The 13082-nt window shown below is 39.4% G+C and overlaps 1 protein-coding gene and 1 pseudogene across 1 annotated transcript; one reads left to right on the top strand and one right to left on the bottom strand.

Moving 5' to 3' along the window:
• The first annotated feature begins 1420 nt into the window (after positions 1-1420).
• On the top strand, positions 1421-5074 carry LOC126625626 (DEAD-box ATP-dependent RNA helicase 42-like; annotated as a pseudogene).
• Positions 5075-6465: 1391 nt separating this feature from the next.
• Positions 6466-7980, bottom strand: LOC126625625 (uncharacterized). Its single transcript, XM_050294667.1, has one exon. The coding sequence runs from the start codon at positions 7978-7980 to the stop codon at positions 6466-6468; it is 1515 nt and encodes a 504-aa protein (XP_050150624.1).
• Between the last annotated feature and the right edge of the window lie 5102 nt (positions 7981-13082).

Below are 13082 nucleotides of genomic sequence, written 5' to 3'. Positions count from 1 at the left end.
GACTAAAGATGATACGATATTTAATGTGATATAATAATTGTCAAAGAGAATAATGTATGGGCAATTATTGTAATTTTGTAAAATATGTGAGGGTTTACTTATCCTTTAAATTTTTTTATTAAATGAGCACTAATTACTATGCTTTGAAAAAAAAAACATTTTTTTAGAAGCATGTAGACATTGCTTTTGCTTTTTTATGTTTTTTTTTATTGTCATTGACAACAATTTTTTTTTTTAAATTGTTTTACCAAAAACACTTGATGTTCTAAATTTTTTAATAAGCTTTTTTTTTTTAATCACCAAAATCTCAAACCAGCCTTAAATTTCACACCCTATCACACTTCTATATGAAACTTTGAGGAAAGAAATAATAAAAAAACTATGAGGAAAGAGACGGTGAGTTGTATAAGGGTGCGTTTGTTGCACCACATAATCTTGGACTGGACTAATTTCAGAGATTAAGTAGGATAAGAATAATGAAGTGTTTGGTTTAGTAAAAAAGGTCGTACCCAGTGCACAAGGCTTCCGCTTTACGTAGGGTCTGGGAGAGGTGAATGTAAGTGTTTGGTTTAGTACCGGACTAAAATATTTTTAAAGCCCAAAATATTTTTTTTATCATTTTTAATTTACTTTTACTTTAAAAAAACAAAAAATAATCAAATATTATGTTACAAAATACTATTTCTAATTTACTTTCCTTTCTACTATCTTCTTTGTTTCTATCAGAGTCTGCATCTCACCCCTATCTCTATGCCGTTCTTTGTTCTCCCAATTTCAACTTCAGTCAAATCTCCCTCCTCTTTGCCCTTCCACTTCTTGCCCCTCCAGCGAGCTCTTTAGTTCATGCGAGTCCCACCTAATATCATTAAAGTTAATCCCTTTTTGTGAATAAACACTGGACTACACTAACTTTTAGAGTGTGTTTGTTGCACCGGACTAACTTGAATTGGATTAACTTTAGGGACTAAGCTGGACTGGCTTACACTAAACTAAGCTAGACTAACTTAATGAAGCGTTTGATGTAGTATCGAATTAAGAACTAAAATGATAAAAAAATAATAATATTTAATTCTATCTTTTACATTTTTTTTCTTTTTCTTTTTTCTTTTACCTTTCTAGAACACCCTTTCTCTCTATAGTGCTCTCCATTTTTTTCTCCTTCCCGTCCAACTGCCTCTTTGTCTCTCTTTTTACTTTCTCCCTCATCACCAAATTCCATTCTTTTTCACCACTTTCTCCCTCGTCATCAAATTCCATTCTTTTTCATTCATTCTCAAAAAAAAGTTTCTAATTTGTCATATTGGTTTTTTTTTTTTTTTTTTTTGGGATTTTTCACAAGCTTTTGAATTTCATCTGGGTTTTGTCAGATTGGTATTTTTTGTCTTCTGGGTTTTGGCTCGCATCGTGGAGTTTGCCGACGATGTCCTGGAAGATGAAGGTGATGGTCGAGAGCGATATTGGGAGTTGAGGAAGCCGAGGATCTGAGTAGAGGAGAAGCACTGCCTTTCGACAACGAGCTTGGTGATAAACTCGAGATGTGCATGGGAAAAGTAGATATGAGGTCTCATGATTCTGGGCAAGGAGAGAGGGAGAGAGTAGGAGAGAGTGAAACAGAGAGCGGAGACAAGCAGTTCTTAGCTAGTCCTATTGTTTTTTAGGACTCCCTCTAAGAACCTTTAGTGATGCTTTTAGTTTAGGCGAGTTCGGGCTAGTCTCATTAACACTAATCCCACATGATATCAAACACAGGACTGGACTAATAGTTAGTCCAGTCTAGTATAGTAACACTTAGTGAGGAGGGCAAACAAAAGCCTCATTAGTCTAGTCTAGTCTAGTCCAGTGAAAGTTAGTAACGGCAAACAACTACATCCCAAATTGTTAATCAGAAATAAGGCCCAACGTTAGTCCAAAAAAAACAAGGCCCAATTAAGTAACCCAACAAAAAACCGACCATAGCCCAATTTCGATCAATTTCATTAATTTGGGTTTTGGAGGCAAAGAAATCAATCTGCCCCAACCCTAACTCTGCGTTTTCCCCCTTCTTCACAAGCTTTTCTGTATCAGTCAGGTAATCAAACTCTTCTGAGTCGAATTTTCTTCAATTTGACAAATAATTTACGAATTTGTTTTACTTCTTATTCGATTTGGGTTTAGCGTTTTTTATTTTTTTTAAGTGTTTTCTCGTCTGAATTGGTTTACTGTTATTTGTGTTGGTCTCAATTGTATGTAAGTCGGAAAAAGGAGTAATTTTTTGTGTGTTTGGTGAATTGCAGGGGAATATTGTTTTTGTAGGAGGAACTGCTGTTGTAGAAGGTAAATGTAAACCTATGAAGGAGTGAGAATGGAAGAGGATTAGTGGTTTACGAGATGGAGATGGCGAAAAGGAGAGGATTGGAGAGAAGGGACATTGTAGGGGGAAGGATAGATATAAGGGAGATTGTGATTCTAGTTGTTCCGTGAGAGACAAGTTTTGTGATTATTGTGAGGAACGAGAGAGGCACGATGTAGAGAAGCGGCATTGAGGAGATAGGGAAAGTGATAGTCATCGGAGGAGTAGAGAGAAAGATAGGGAGAAGAGAGAGACAAAGGGCTAGAGAGAAGGAAAGGTACAGAGATCGAAACAGAAGGGCGCATGATATATATGAGGATGATGATGGTGATGCTAGGGAGAGTGATAGGAAGCCTTGTAAGAAAGATTTGTAAGTAGAATGTGGGCGGAGAGTTGAAGGAGTAGCAGCAGGTCAGAATATACATAGGGATGGCGGAGTTGAGAGCCCGATAAAGAATAGTGATGAAGAATATCCGGTCAAGAAAGAGAAGAAGCTAGCATGTGAGGTGGTGGAGGAGGAGGAGTTAGAGGATGAACAGAAGAAGTTGGATGAGGAAATGGAAAAGTGGAGGAGGAGAGTTCAGGAGTGGCTGGAGTCATAATCTGAGAGAGAGACAACCACAGGGAATGTGATGTTGGTGAACAAAGGTGATGTCGGTGAACCCAAGTCCATAAATACCTGGACTCTTGAAGGAGAATCTGATGATGAAGAAGAGACGGGCATGGACGTTGATGGAGAAGCCTATCTTACTGACAGAATATGGAGCTGCCATGGAAGTTGGTTCCGATAATGAAACAACTTCACCTGCTTTGCTGGATGATGAAATTAATCCGCTAGATGCTACAGAGCTGCCTGAAGTTTAGAAGCTGGCCAATGCTGCCGACCAATCAGTAGTTGTTGGTGAAAATGGATCAAATTAGTCTTTGGCCAGAAAAATTATTGGGGTGGATTCAGACTCCGGTTATGAGATAATGAGAGTGATGAAGATCCATTTGAAGACGAAGGTGATGTCAAGTTCACAAAAAGGGCGACGAAGATAAAATTTGAGAAGCTCTCTCCAGTTGACCACTCAAAGATAGACTCTCAAACATCCGGAAGGATTTTTACTGTGAGGTGAAGGAGATCTCAAAAATGATCCCAGAAGATGTAGGTGCATATCGAAAACGTTTGGAATTAAAGATACATGGTGAAGTTGTGGCAAAGCATATTAAGACCTGGCACCAAACGGGGCTTCTAAATATATCTTGGAACCAATAAAGAAGCTCAACTATGAAAGTGAATGCCAATTCAGACCCAGGCAGTGCCTGTAATTATGAGCAGTCGAGATTGCAATGGCATTGCAAAAACTGGCTCAGGTAAACCCTTGCATACGTGCTGCGAATGCTGAGGCATATCAAGGACCAGCTACCTTTGGTGGCAGGAGATGGGCCTTTTGGTCTTGTAATGGCGGATGAGGGAGCTTGTTCAGCAGATTCAGTGTCATTAATATTACCAAGTTGCATGGGTACTGGGTCTCAGGTGTGTGCGTGTATATGGAGGCTCTGGAATGCAGGTTGGAAGAGAGGAGAGCAGGTTGGAAGAGATCACTAATCGGGCATTATCACTTCCTGGTGACGCTCTGCAACGCAGATCTCAAAATTTATAAGTGAGAACTCGATTCCAACTTACTTTAGGCATATATTTTATCTGCTTATGCTGAATATAATCTGACTCTCAGTTCCTCGTTTATTTTTTCTCCGTCACCTAATGAGTTCCATAAATAATTATTTCTAGTTACTAGAATTTTTTGTGTTTACACATGCCGTATCTATCATGCTGATCTTTGATTGTCAACTTGTCTGAGAGCCTTCTTTGTTAATCTCTACATGAAATTTCAGTAATCTTATCATTGTTTACAATTGTCATTTAGGAAGTCGTATATATTTACAATGAGATACATGTTGGACTTTATCGTGCGAATAGGTTGAATAAGTTTGTCTTGCTTTGCACAATTTTCTGTCCCGCTTTTGATCCTTTTCTTTAATTTTTTGTCATTTCCCCTGATGCGAGGGACATTATGCACATAGGCTCACCTATTCAATGTTGTCTCTGCCTTTATGAAGCTGTGCAAATCGTGTGGTGCGATTCTTCATTTTAAACGGATGTACGTGTTTTAGAATCTTCTGGTCCATGTTCTGTCCTTTTTTTGTTCCATCAGTTTTTTTTTTTTTTTTTTTTTTTTTTTTTGATAAACGATAGTGTTAGTAAGTTAAATTGGTATATGTTGAGGGGAGGGGGATCGTTGGGAACAAACCCGCACCAGGGTGCATAAGTATTATTGTTTTCCGTCACTGCGTAAAGCGCCATCTGTTCTTCTGTCAGTTGTGGGACATTTGAGTGTTCATTCATGTGCTTTCTAGTGAAGAGTTTCATTTTTTGTTTGTTTATGATTTCTCTTGGTTTTGATTAGGAGGTTTAAGCTACCGTCTTTCTTGTGGAAACGACCTTATAATGTGGACAGTTGTTGGGCAATGCATTAATCCTAAACCCTAGTGCGGTGGATTCTCTCTTTATATTTTTTATTCTTGCTTCCATGGCATTCCATTCTCACATCAATGTTTTCAATGCAGTGTGGCCGCAGGGGACTGAAACCTTTGCTTTTCAACAGTCAAGAATCTTCACAAGTTCTCTCGGAAACCCAAAACAATTCAAAGTGTAAAAATGTGATGTGAAATTCATAATTACAATTGATTAAGAAAACTTCATACCGGTGGAGATTCCCAAATACCCAGTGTATGAAAAAAAAATCTAATTGGTGCGGGGGCAGAGGAGTTAAAATTTGTTCTATGACTTTTAGCAGCGATCTTTTTCCGTCTCTGAAAGTCTCTTTAGCGGCGAATTATGCTGTCGCTAAATATATATTTAGTAGCGCTATATGTGGACGCTAAAAATTTGTTTAGTAGTCGCTAAAAACTATTTTAGCGGCGATTTCAATGGTTGTCGCTAAATATCCCCTTTAGTAGCGGTTCGATGTGGCGCTAAAAGTCGTGATTGGAGCACCCTATATTTTTGGTCACCAAACAGCAGAAAATGGTCATTAGCCGCTGCAAAAGATAGAAACAGCCATCTTAGACAAGAATGGATACATTTTGGTAGTCTATGTGTTTCTCTTTCTGTTTTTGGCAGAAGTTTACTGTCATTCCCTTCATATACTAAAACCTATTTATAAAAACCAAGAAAAATGATTTGTTGGTCAATTGCATGTTCTTTCATGTTAATTGTTAGTAATTTCTAGAAGAATTGAGAAGCAAGTGACTATTGAAATTAACAAGCACAACGAGCGTAAATCTGAGAAGTTTTCGGTTTTTCATCTTGGAAAACTGTAAATATCGAGACTAAAATTCTTGAGTTCAATTAAAACAACAAAAACTTGGGCTATAGTTTCTTGAAATCATGTGCCATCAGAACGAGATTGAAGCTGTAGCAACGAAGTTTACAAGAGTGATAGGGTTCAGTTGGCATGGCCTGTAGCCATTGTATAGTAATTACAAGAGCCTTGGAGTGAAAGGCAAGATATAATTAAACACTTACAATGCAGGACATATTAGGAAGGTTTGCTTTCCTGTTTTAATACAGATTTGCTATGTGTTTATATATAGAAGGCATATACCTCAGTTTTCGATCTCATAAAATGAAACTGAAATCAAACAGTGGTGATGCTCACTCTCTCGCTCGCTCGCTCTCTATGCTTTCCTTTCTGTTTTATATCCTTTGACTGATAGATTTTCTGGGTTCCAATGAATTGGTTTTTTGTTGGAGAACATGACGATTCAAGACACTATATCCAACTCGTAATCGGTCTCGCAGATGCTTAAGGTTAGAATTCAATAATTGCTATTGCTTGTGCCTTAAGTAATGTCTTTAACTTACATGTATGTAGATGTATATGACATATAATATAACATATAAGCATAAGATGGAGCAACTAACTGTTCCAGAAATTTGGATTTATCAGTTCATCCATATAACCTATAACATAATATCCCTGCAAAGAAATTTAAAGGTAATAATCTGAAACATACTAAAAAAAAAGAAAGAAACGATACTGCGATCAGACCACCCCTATCCAATGGATCGAGGATTGATCAGTTGAAGCTCAGTCGACTACAGCAAGAGTTTGATACTCTTTGTCCGAAAGGGCTGCCTCCATGAGATGGCGCGGGACAATTTCCCCACCATTGTACAAGAAGACCTTGATCAAATTGTCGGAGTAGCCACTGAGCAGTGTCACCCCTGGATGTTGTTTTGGAGACATCGACGGACCTTCTAAGTCCCCAAAATTCCAAAACAGAATGTGTGGCACCGCGTCATCTCCATACCCTTTGTCCTTAAACTTTCTCCGTATTGCCTCATACTGGCTCTCTTGTATGCCGCTAAGGGACTCGCTAAATACAAACACCTTCTTGATCTTCTGCTTCGGCTTCACACTCCCCTTGGCAATGGCAGCCACCTCCGGAATATCAAACCATTTCTCATAATCAACAAACAAGTCGGACTCCATTGTCCTCATAAAATTGCACTTGGACTTGAGATCATCGCCTTGTATCGAATGTAGTACCAGCTGATCTTTGGCCGAATTACCAAAAGTGATCACCTTGCCTTTCCATGGCCCTTCGCTCAGTTGAGACAGCAAAAGTGCCAAACTCATCATCATCCGTCGTCCAACTCCCTTGTCCGCGTATTTGGTGGTGTGATACAGAGCCAAGCAGTTTTTGAACTTTCCCTTCAGGTGCATGCCCTCCACCATTGTCTTCCACTGAAGCTCAGCCGCTTGCTCGATATCGCTGCCATCTTCAGCATAGAGTATGATCTGATGTGGAAGAAGAGCGTCGTACTTTATGCCACTTAAATTGCCTGCTGCAATTTCCTCCAAATACTTCTTATCGTCACGGCGCTTGTGTCCAGCAATGCCTCGACGGTTGTAGTATTTGGTCAAGGGCTCCAAAACCTCCTTCGTCAGCCGCTTCCACTCTTTTGAATGAACTGATGATTCTAGAGAGAAAAGCCTTCTCTCAACGCTTTCATGCAGCAAAACAGCGCGGGTGGCTTTGGTTACCGAGGGGCATGTGCTAACGCACCACTCTGCAGCCTCAGTAACGAAAACATCATCATCAATATCATTGCCAACATCATCATTCAACTTGAGTTTCAGCTTGTTCTGCTTCAACTTTTCAATATCAGACTTCAACCTCTCCACGAAAAGATCCATCACCCGGTCATGCAACAGCTTGTAATCCGGATCTCTGCGCAGCCTCTCAGCGGCGTCTTGGCCTTCCAGAAGGCTGTAGAGAATGTCAATAAGGACATACGAGTCTTTAAATGAAACGTTACATAGTAGAGTCTTTGGGTGGTTGTGGTGGAGCCAAAACACGGCGGAGAAGAACGCTTCATCATAAAGTTTTCCAGAGTCGAGGTTGCTTGTGAGCTTGAGTGTGATTAGCGGATTGTGAGACCAGGCCAAGGGCAGAAGTTGCTTCAGATAGTTAAGCAAACGGGAATTGTGTGAGGCCTGCTCGGTGTCATCGTCGAAGTATTTTTGTGTTACATGGAAAAACAGATCAAGGCAGGGATTGCCGTAGGAGGAGGAGGGGGAGGAGATCTTGGCAGCCATGGCGTTGTTGGAAGTTATGTAATTTGATGACTGGCTTGTTCCAATGAGTTTTCTGGTAGGAGAGGACTGATAAGAAGGATATGTATATATAGGAGTGGAAAAGCGTGAAGTTCCTCGGAAGACTTGGATTATTCCTTCTCAATACAACAACAACAACAACAACAAAGCCTTTTCCCACTAAGTGGGGTCGGCTATATGAATCCTAGAACGCCATTGCGCTCGGTTTTGTGTCATGCCCTCCGTTAGATCCAAGTACTCTAAGTCTTTTCTTAGAGTCTCTTCCAAAGTTTTCCTAAGTCTTCCTCTACCCCTTCGGCCCTGAACCTCTGACCCGTAGTCACATCTTCGAACCGGAGCGTCAGTCGGCCTTCTTTGCACATGTCCAAATCACCAGAGCCGATTTTCTCTCATCTTTCCTACAATTTCGGCTACTCCTACTTTACCTCGGATATCCTCATTCCCAATCTTATCCTTTCTCGTGTGCCCACACATCCCACGAAGCATCCTCATCTCCGCTACACCCATTTTGTGTACGTGTTGATGCTTCACCACCCAACATTCTCTGCCATACAACATCGCTGGCCTTATTGCCGTCCTATAAAATTTTCCCTTGAGCTTCAGTGGCCTACGACGGTCACACAACACGCCGGATGCACTCTTTCCATCCAGCTCGTATTCTATGGTTGAGATCTCCATCTAATTCTCCGTTCTCTTGCAAGATAGATCCTAGGTAACGAAAACGGTCGCTTTTTGTGATCTTCGCTAGATTGCTCCGGTCATTAGTGTGGATAAGTATATAAATGGATAGAGATAGGAAAGCAAACACAAGATGTACGTGGTTCACCCAGATTGGCTACGCCCACGGAATAGAAGAGTTCTCATTAATTGTGAAGGGTTTACACAAGTACATAGGTTCAAGCTCTCCTTTAGTGAGTACGAGTGAATGATTTAGTACAAATGACATTAGGAAATATTGTGGGATAATGATCTCGTAATCACGAAACTTCTAAGTATCGGAGTGTGGTGTCGTCTTGACTTGCCTTATCTGTCTCATAGGTAGATGTGGCATCTTCTCTGGAAGTACTCTTCCTCCATCCAGGGGTGGTATCTTTAACTGGTGGAGATGCACAAGGTAATGTATCAATTTCACTTGAAGCTTACTTGTAGTTTCAGGCTTGGTCAAGCGCGATACAAACCATGTAGTAGGAGTCCCCCAAGTCGCCGAGCTAGGGGGTCTGCTGAAAGAGGTGACAGACAAGGTAAGCAATCAGAGCTCCGACTGATTGTTCACCTTCTCCCCATCTTGCAGCAGCATGAAGGATAAAGAGAAGAAAAATGAGAAGAGATGATATGAGATACTTTTGCTTTTGAAGAAGTAACTTTCCACAGGCTTATTCTTGAACTGAGCTGGAGGGTTTTCTGGTTTCCTCCAGAGTATAAGGCCGACTGAAGAATTTGAGGGTCAAAACAAGTCCATCAAATCTAGAGTACGTTCCACCCTGCTGATATGGGATACTTTTGCTTTTGACAAAGTAATGGATGTATCGGCACGTGTGCTGTTACGCTTGTCTCCACATGCTTCCTTGTATCCTTCGCACTTGCCCTATCTGTTCCTCAAGCAGATGCGGAATCTTCCCTGGAAACATAAGATGATGAAGATGAGTACTCGAGAGCAATGCCAGGTAAGTAATCAGGTAAGGGGTTCCAGGCAGTCAATTCCTGGCTGGAAGCTTGATTCCAAGTACTGACTGATTGCTCTCTTTCTCCTTGTCTTGCAGGTAAAAACAAGGCCAAAAGAAAAAACAGGGAAAAAGCATGATATGAGATACTCTTGCTTTTAACCCTGATGATATGAGATATTCTTGCTCTAGTATAGCTTGTTTGCAGAGGTATTATCGGGGGGAAAGAAAGCTGAATATTTCGAAAGGCTTTGTTGGGAGTGCCCTCTCAGATATGATGAAGGGTTGAGCATTTTTGCAGGTCTGCCTGTCCGTTGGGGATGGAGGTCGACATATATAGGATTATTCCTTCTCAATCAAGCAATAAAATTAATTTGGGTAAACCATGTTATGTGGCATGTGCCTATGTAATTTAATACAATTAAATATACTTTAATATCCTATTATAAAAAGAATCTTTTGACCATTCATCCACCTAAGCAGACTTTCCCTTTTAATAGTGTTGAATCATATAAACTTACAGATTTCTCTTTTGTTGTACCTATCTTACTCTTTCACAAATGTTGAGAATTGTTGTGTTAATTGCTGAACAATAATTTATGGGCATTCTCTATTGGTGCGGGTTTGGTATCCATTGATTCCTGTTCTCTCTAACATTTAACAATTTAACCTACTAACGTTATTGTTTATAAAGAGAATTCAAAAGTAAAAACATCACTTACCGAATTCTGACGAAGCTTTTTAAAATAAGAAACAAGAAAAAGGGAAGTTGAGATTTTCTTTTTGCTTTCTGTTGAAGGTAAATAAAGGGACAAGAGTTTTGATACAAGAAGTGGCAGACACAAACGTTTTTAGTCATTGAGTTACAAGCCACCCTTCTTTTGTTTTAAGATAACAAAAGATAAAAATTAAATTAACTTTGAGAGGCAAGTGGCTTGTATATCAATTTGTTAAGAGTATTTGCTTGCAAATTTGAGGTTCCATGTTCCAATCTTTCTTGTAATTTAAATGGTTTAGTATTAATTATATTATCATTTGTTAAAAAAAAAAAATTGGGAGGACCATCGTGACATATTAGAATATAACATATATGTATATATTTTTGTAAAATACTTATGGTCTTCATACTCTTTTCATAAACATGGAAAAGTATACGTTGTTTTTTTTTTTCCTAAAAATAATAAGTTTAGGGTTTGGGCCCAGCACGTTAGAATTAGGTTTTCATTTAGAGGTTAGGGTTTAGTTTATTATACACAAGATGTTTGTTGTTCATATAAGTCGGTCACAATGTAGTCTCTAAATGTAGCCATCTCAGCAATTCTTTTTTCTTTGTTTTTTCTTAGTTTGTAATCTATTTGTTCGTTCATTTGTTTTACTTTTCAAAATTTTAAGGATATTCCTTGTGTTCTCTCATGTGGGACTTGCTTGTGTTCTCTCATAGGGGACTTACTTGATCATACATCATATGCTCTGTTTTTGTTCAAGACATTGTCTTCCATATTACTTAAGCAAGTAAACCTATCATTAATCAATGATTAATTTTTGAGTAAATTGTAGCAATGGTCCTTCAACTTTAACCAAATTAGAGTAATCGTCCCTCAATTAAAAATCCATTACCATTGGTCCCTCAACTAAGAATCCATTACCATTGGTCCCTCAACTCATCAAACATGTAGCTATGGTCATTTTCGTCAACTCTATTAGGATTCTATCAAAATGGGTTACATTGGAATGACCATTGTTACACCCACTCCCATTTTATAATAAAAAATGGTTTTTTTGTCTTAATTGGTGAGCCCAAGGGGCCCACCCCCTGTTTTGTCCCCAGTTCCCTTCCCCTTTTCCATCTTTTTTTGATTTTTTTTATATAACTCTCTCTCTCCCTTATCTTTGCCTCTCGACAACTTTCTCCGTTCCTTTTCGATACACCCCCACACCCATACTCAGTTACACACACACACCCTAGGACCTTCCCAAGCAAGAACTTGAACCCAGGACAGGTATGTGGTGCACCACAGTGGCGGAGACCATTGTTTTGTAGGAAAACTAATGAAAAGGGCTTGAAAACTTTGAGTTTTAATGATAAGGACAAAATAAAGAGTAAAGTGAATAGTATCAGGATTGACTTTTTAGTGTAAAAATGTGGTTTTTTGTTAAAGTGAACAGTACCGGGTGCTTTTCGTTAAAGTTCCCTTGTTTTTTTCCTCTTTCGTCGAACTCCGGCGAGTTCCTTGAATCTTCGACCTTGGTAAGCTTCATGACTCTCTATAATCTTCCTATTAGATCGATCAACTCTAGTTAGGACTCATTTTAGGTGCTTTGGTAAAGGTTTGTGGTGAGAAACAACTCGGAGGTTTATTTCCCAGTTTTCTGGCGAGTATCGTCACTTTTAAGGCAATTTTCGGCCAAACCACAGTGTGTTGGCCGGTGTTCAAGGTATCAATCTCTTCATCTCTCTGAGTACTACAACTTTCCTTTTTGAATCACCCAATTTCGTTGAGTATTGAAGAAGTTATATGCATTTGAATCTTACCCAGTTTCCAATGACCTTGGCAGATTTTAAGGCATTTTCCGGCCAAACCACGGAGAGTCCGATGTTAGGTGAGGTACTATTCTCTTCGTATTGTCGAGAGCTATGATTTTCATTTTTGAATCACTCGATTTCGTTGAGTATTGACAAAGTTATTAACGTTTAAAGTTTGTTCAATTTTCCGGCCAAATTCCGGCCTTCTCCTTCCTTTGGGTCTAGCGACCTATGTTTTGAACTCAGGCCGGGCTTTCAAGCCCAAAGACCTTTCCAACTAGGCCCTTTTGGGCTGTTTAGAACTTGGGCTTAGCCTGTTTAAACCCAAACCCTTTATTTTAAAGGGAACTTTAACTAAAAGCTCCCGGTACTATTCACTTTAACGAAAAACCACATTTTTACACTAAAAAGTCAATCCTAGTACCATTCACTCTACCCTTTATTTTGTCCTTATCGTTAAAACTCAAAGTTTTCAAGTCATTTTCATTAGTTTTCCTTATTTTAAATTGTTTTTATTTATTTATTAGACTAAAGGCCTTTGGGCCTTATCTAAAACCCTAAACCCTTTTGAATTAGGCCCTTTGGCCGTGTGGGTCTGGGCCCGAGCCCAAAGATCTCTTAACCCAATCCTAAAACCTCTAAGCCCAACCCACCCATTTATCTAAACCTGAAAACCCAAATTCTAAACCCTTTTCCCTATTTCCCCTGAACCCATTTCCCATAAACCTTAAACCCTTAAGTCCAACCCTAAACCCTAAAGCCCTAAAGCCCTAAACCTAAACCCTAACCCTAAACCAGCCAACCAGGTTTGACCAAACCGATTGACTTGTTGACTTTGACTTTGACCGATCAACGGTCAACGTTGACTTTTCGGGATTTCGTCTGGGACCTCTCCTAAG

Source organism: Malus sylvestris, chromosome 6, assembly GCF_916048215.2.
Source record: "Malus sylvestris chromosome 6, drMalSylv7.2, whole genome shotgun sequence".
Classification (NCBI taxonomy): Eukaryota; Viridiplantae; Streptophyta; class Magnoliopsida; order Rosales; family Rosaceae; genus Malus; species Malus sylvestris.
Note: the sequence above shows the minus strand (reverse complement) of the source record. Positions and strands in the feature narration are given on the sequence as shown.

Coding starts and splice junctions, on each gene's coding strand:
- LOC126625625 (XM_050294667.1), bottom strand. CDS start 7,980: ATGGCTGCCAAGATCTCCTCCCCCTCCTCCTCCTACGGCAATCCCTGC.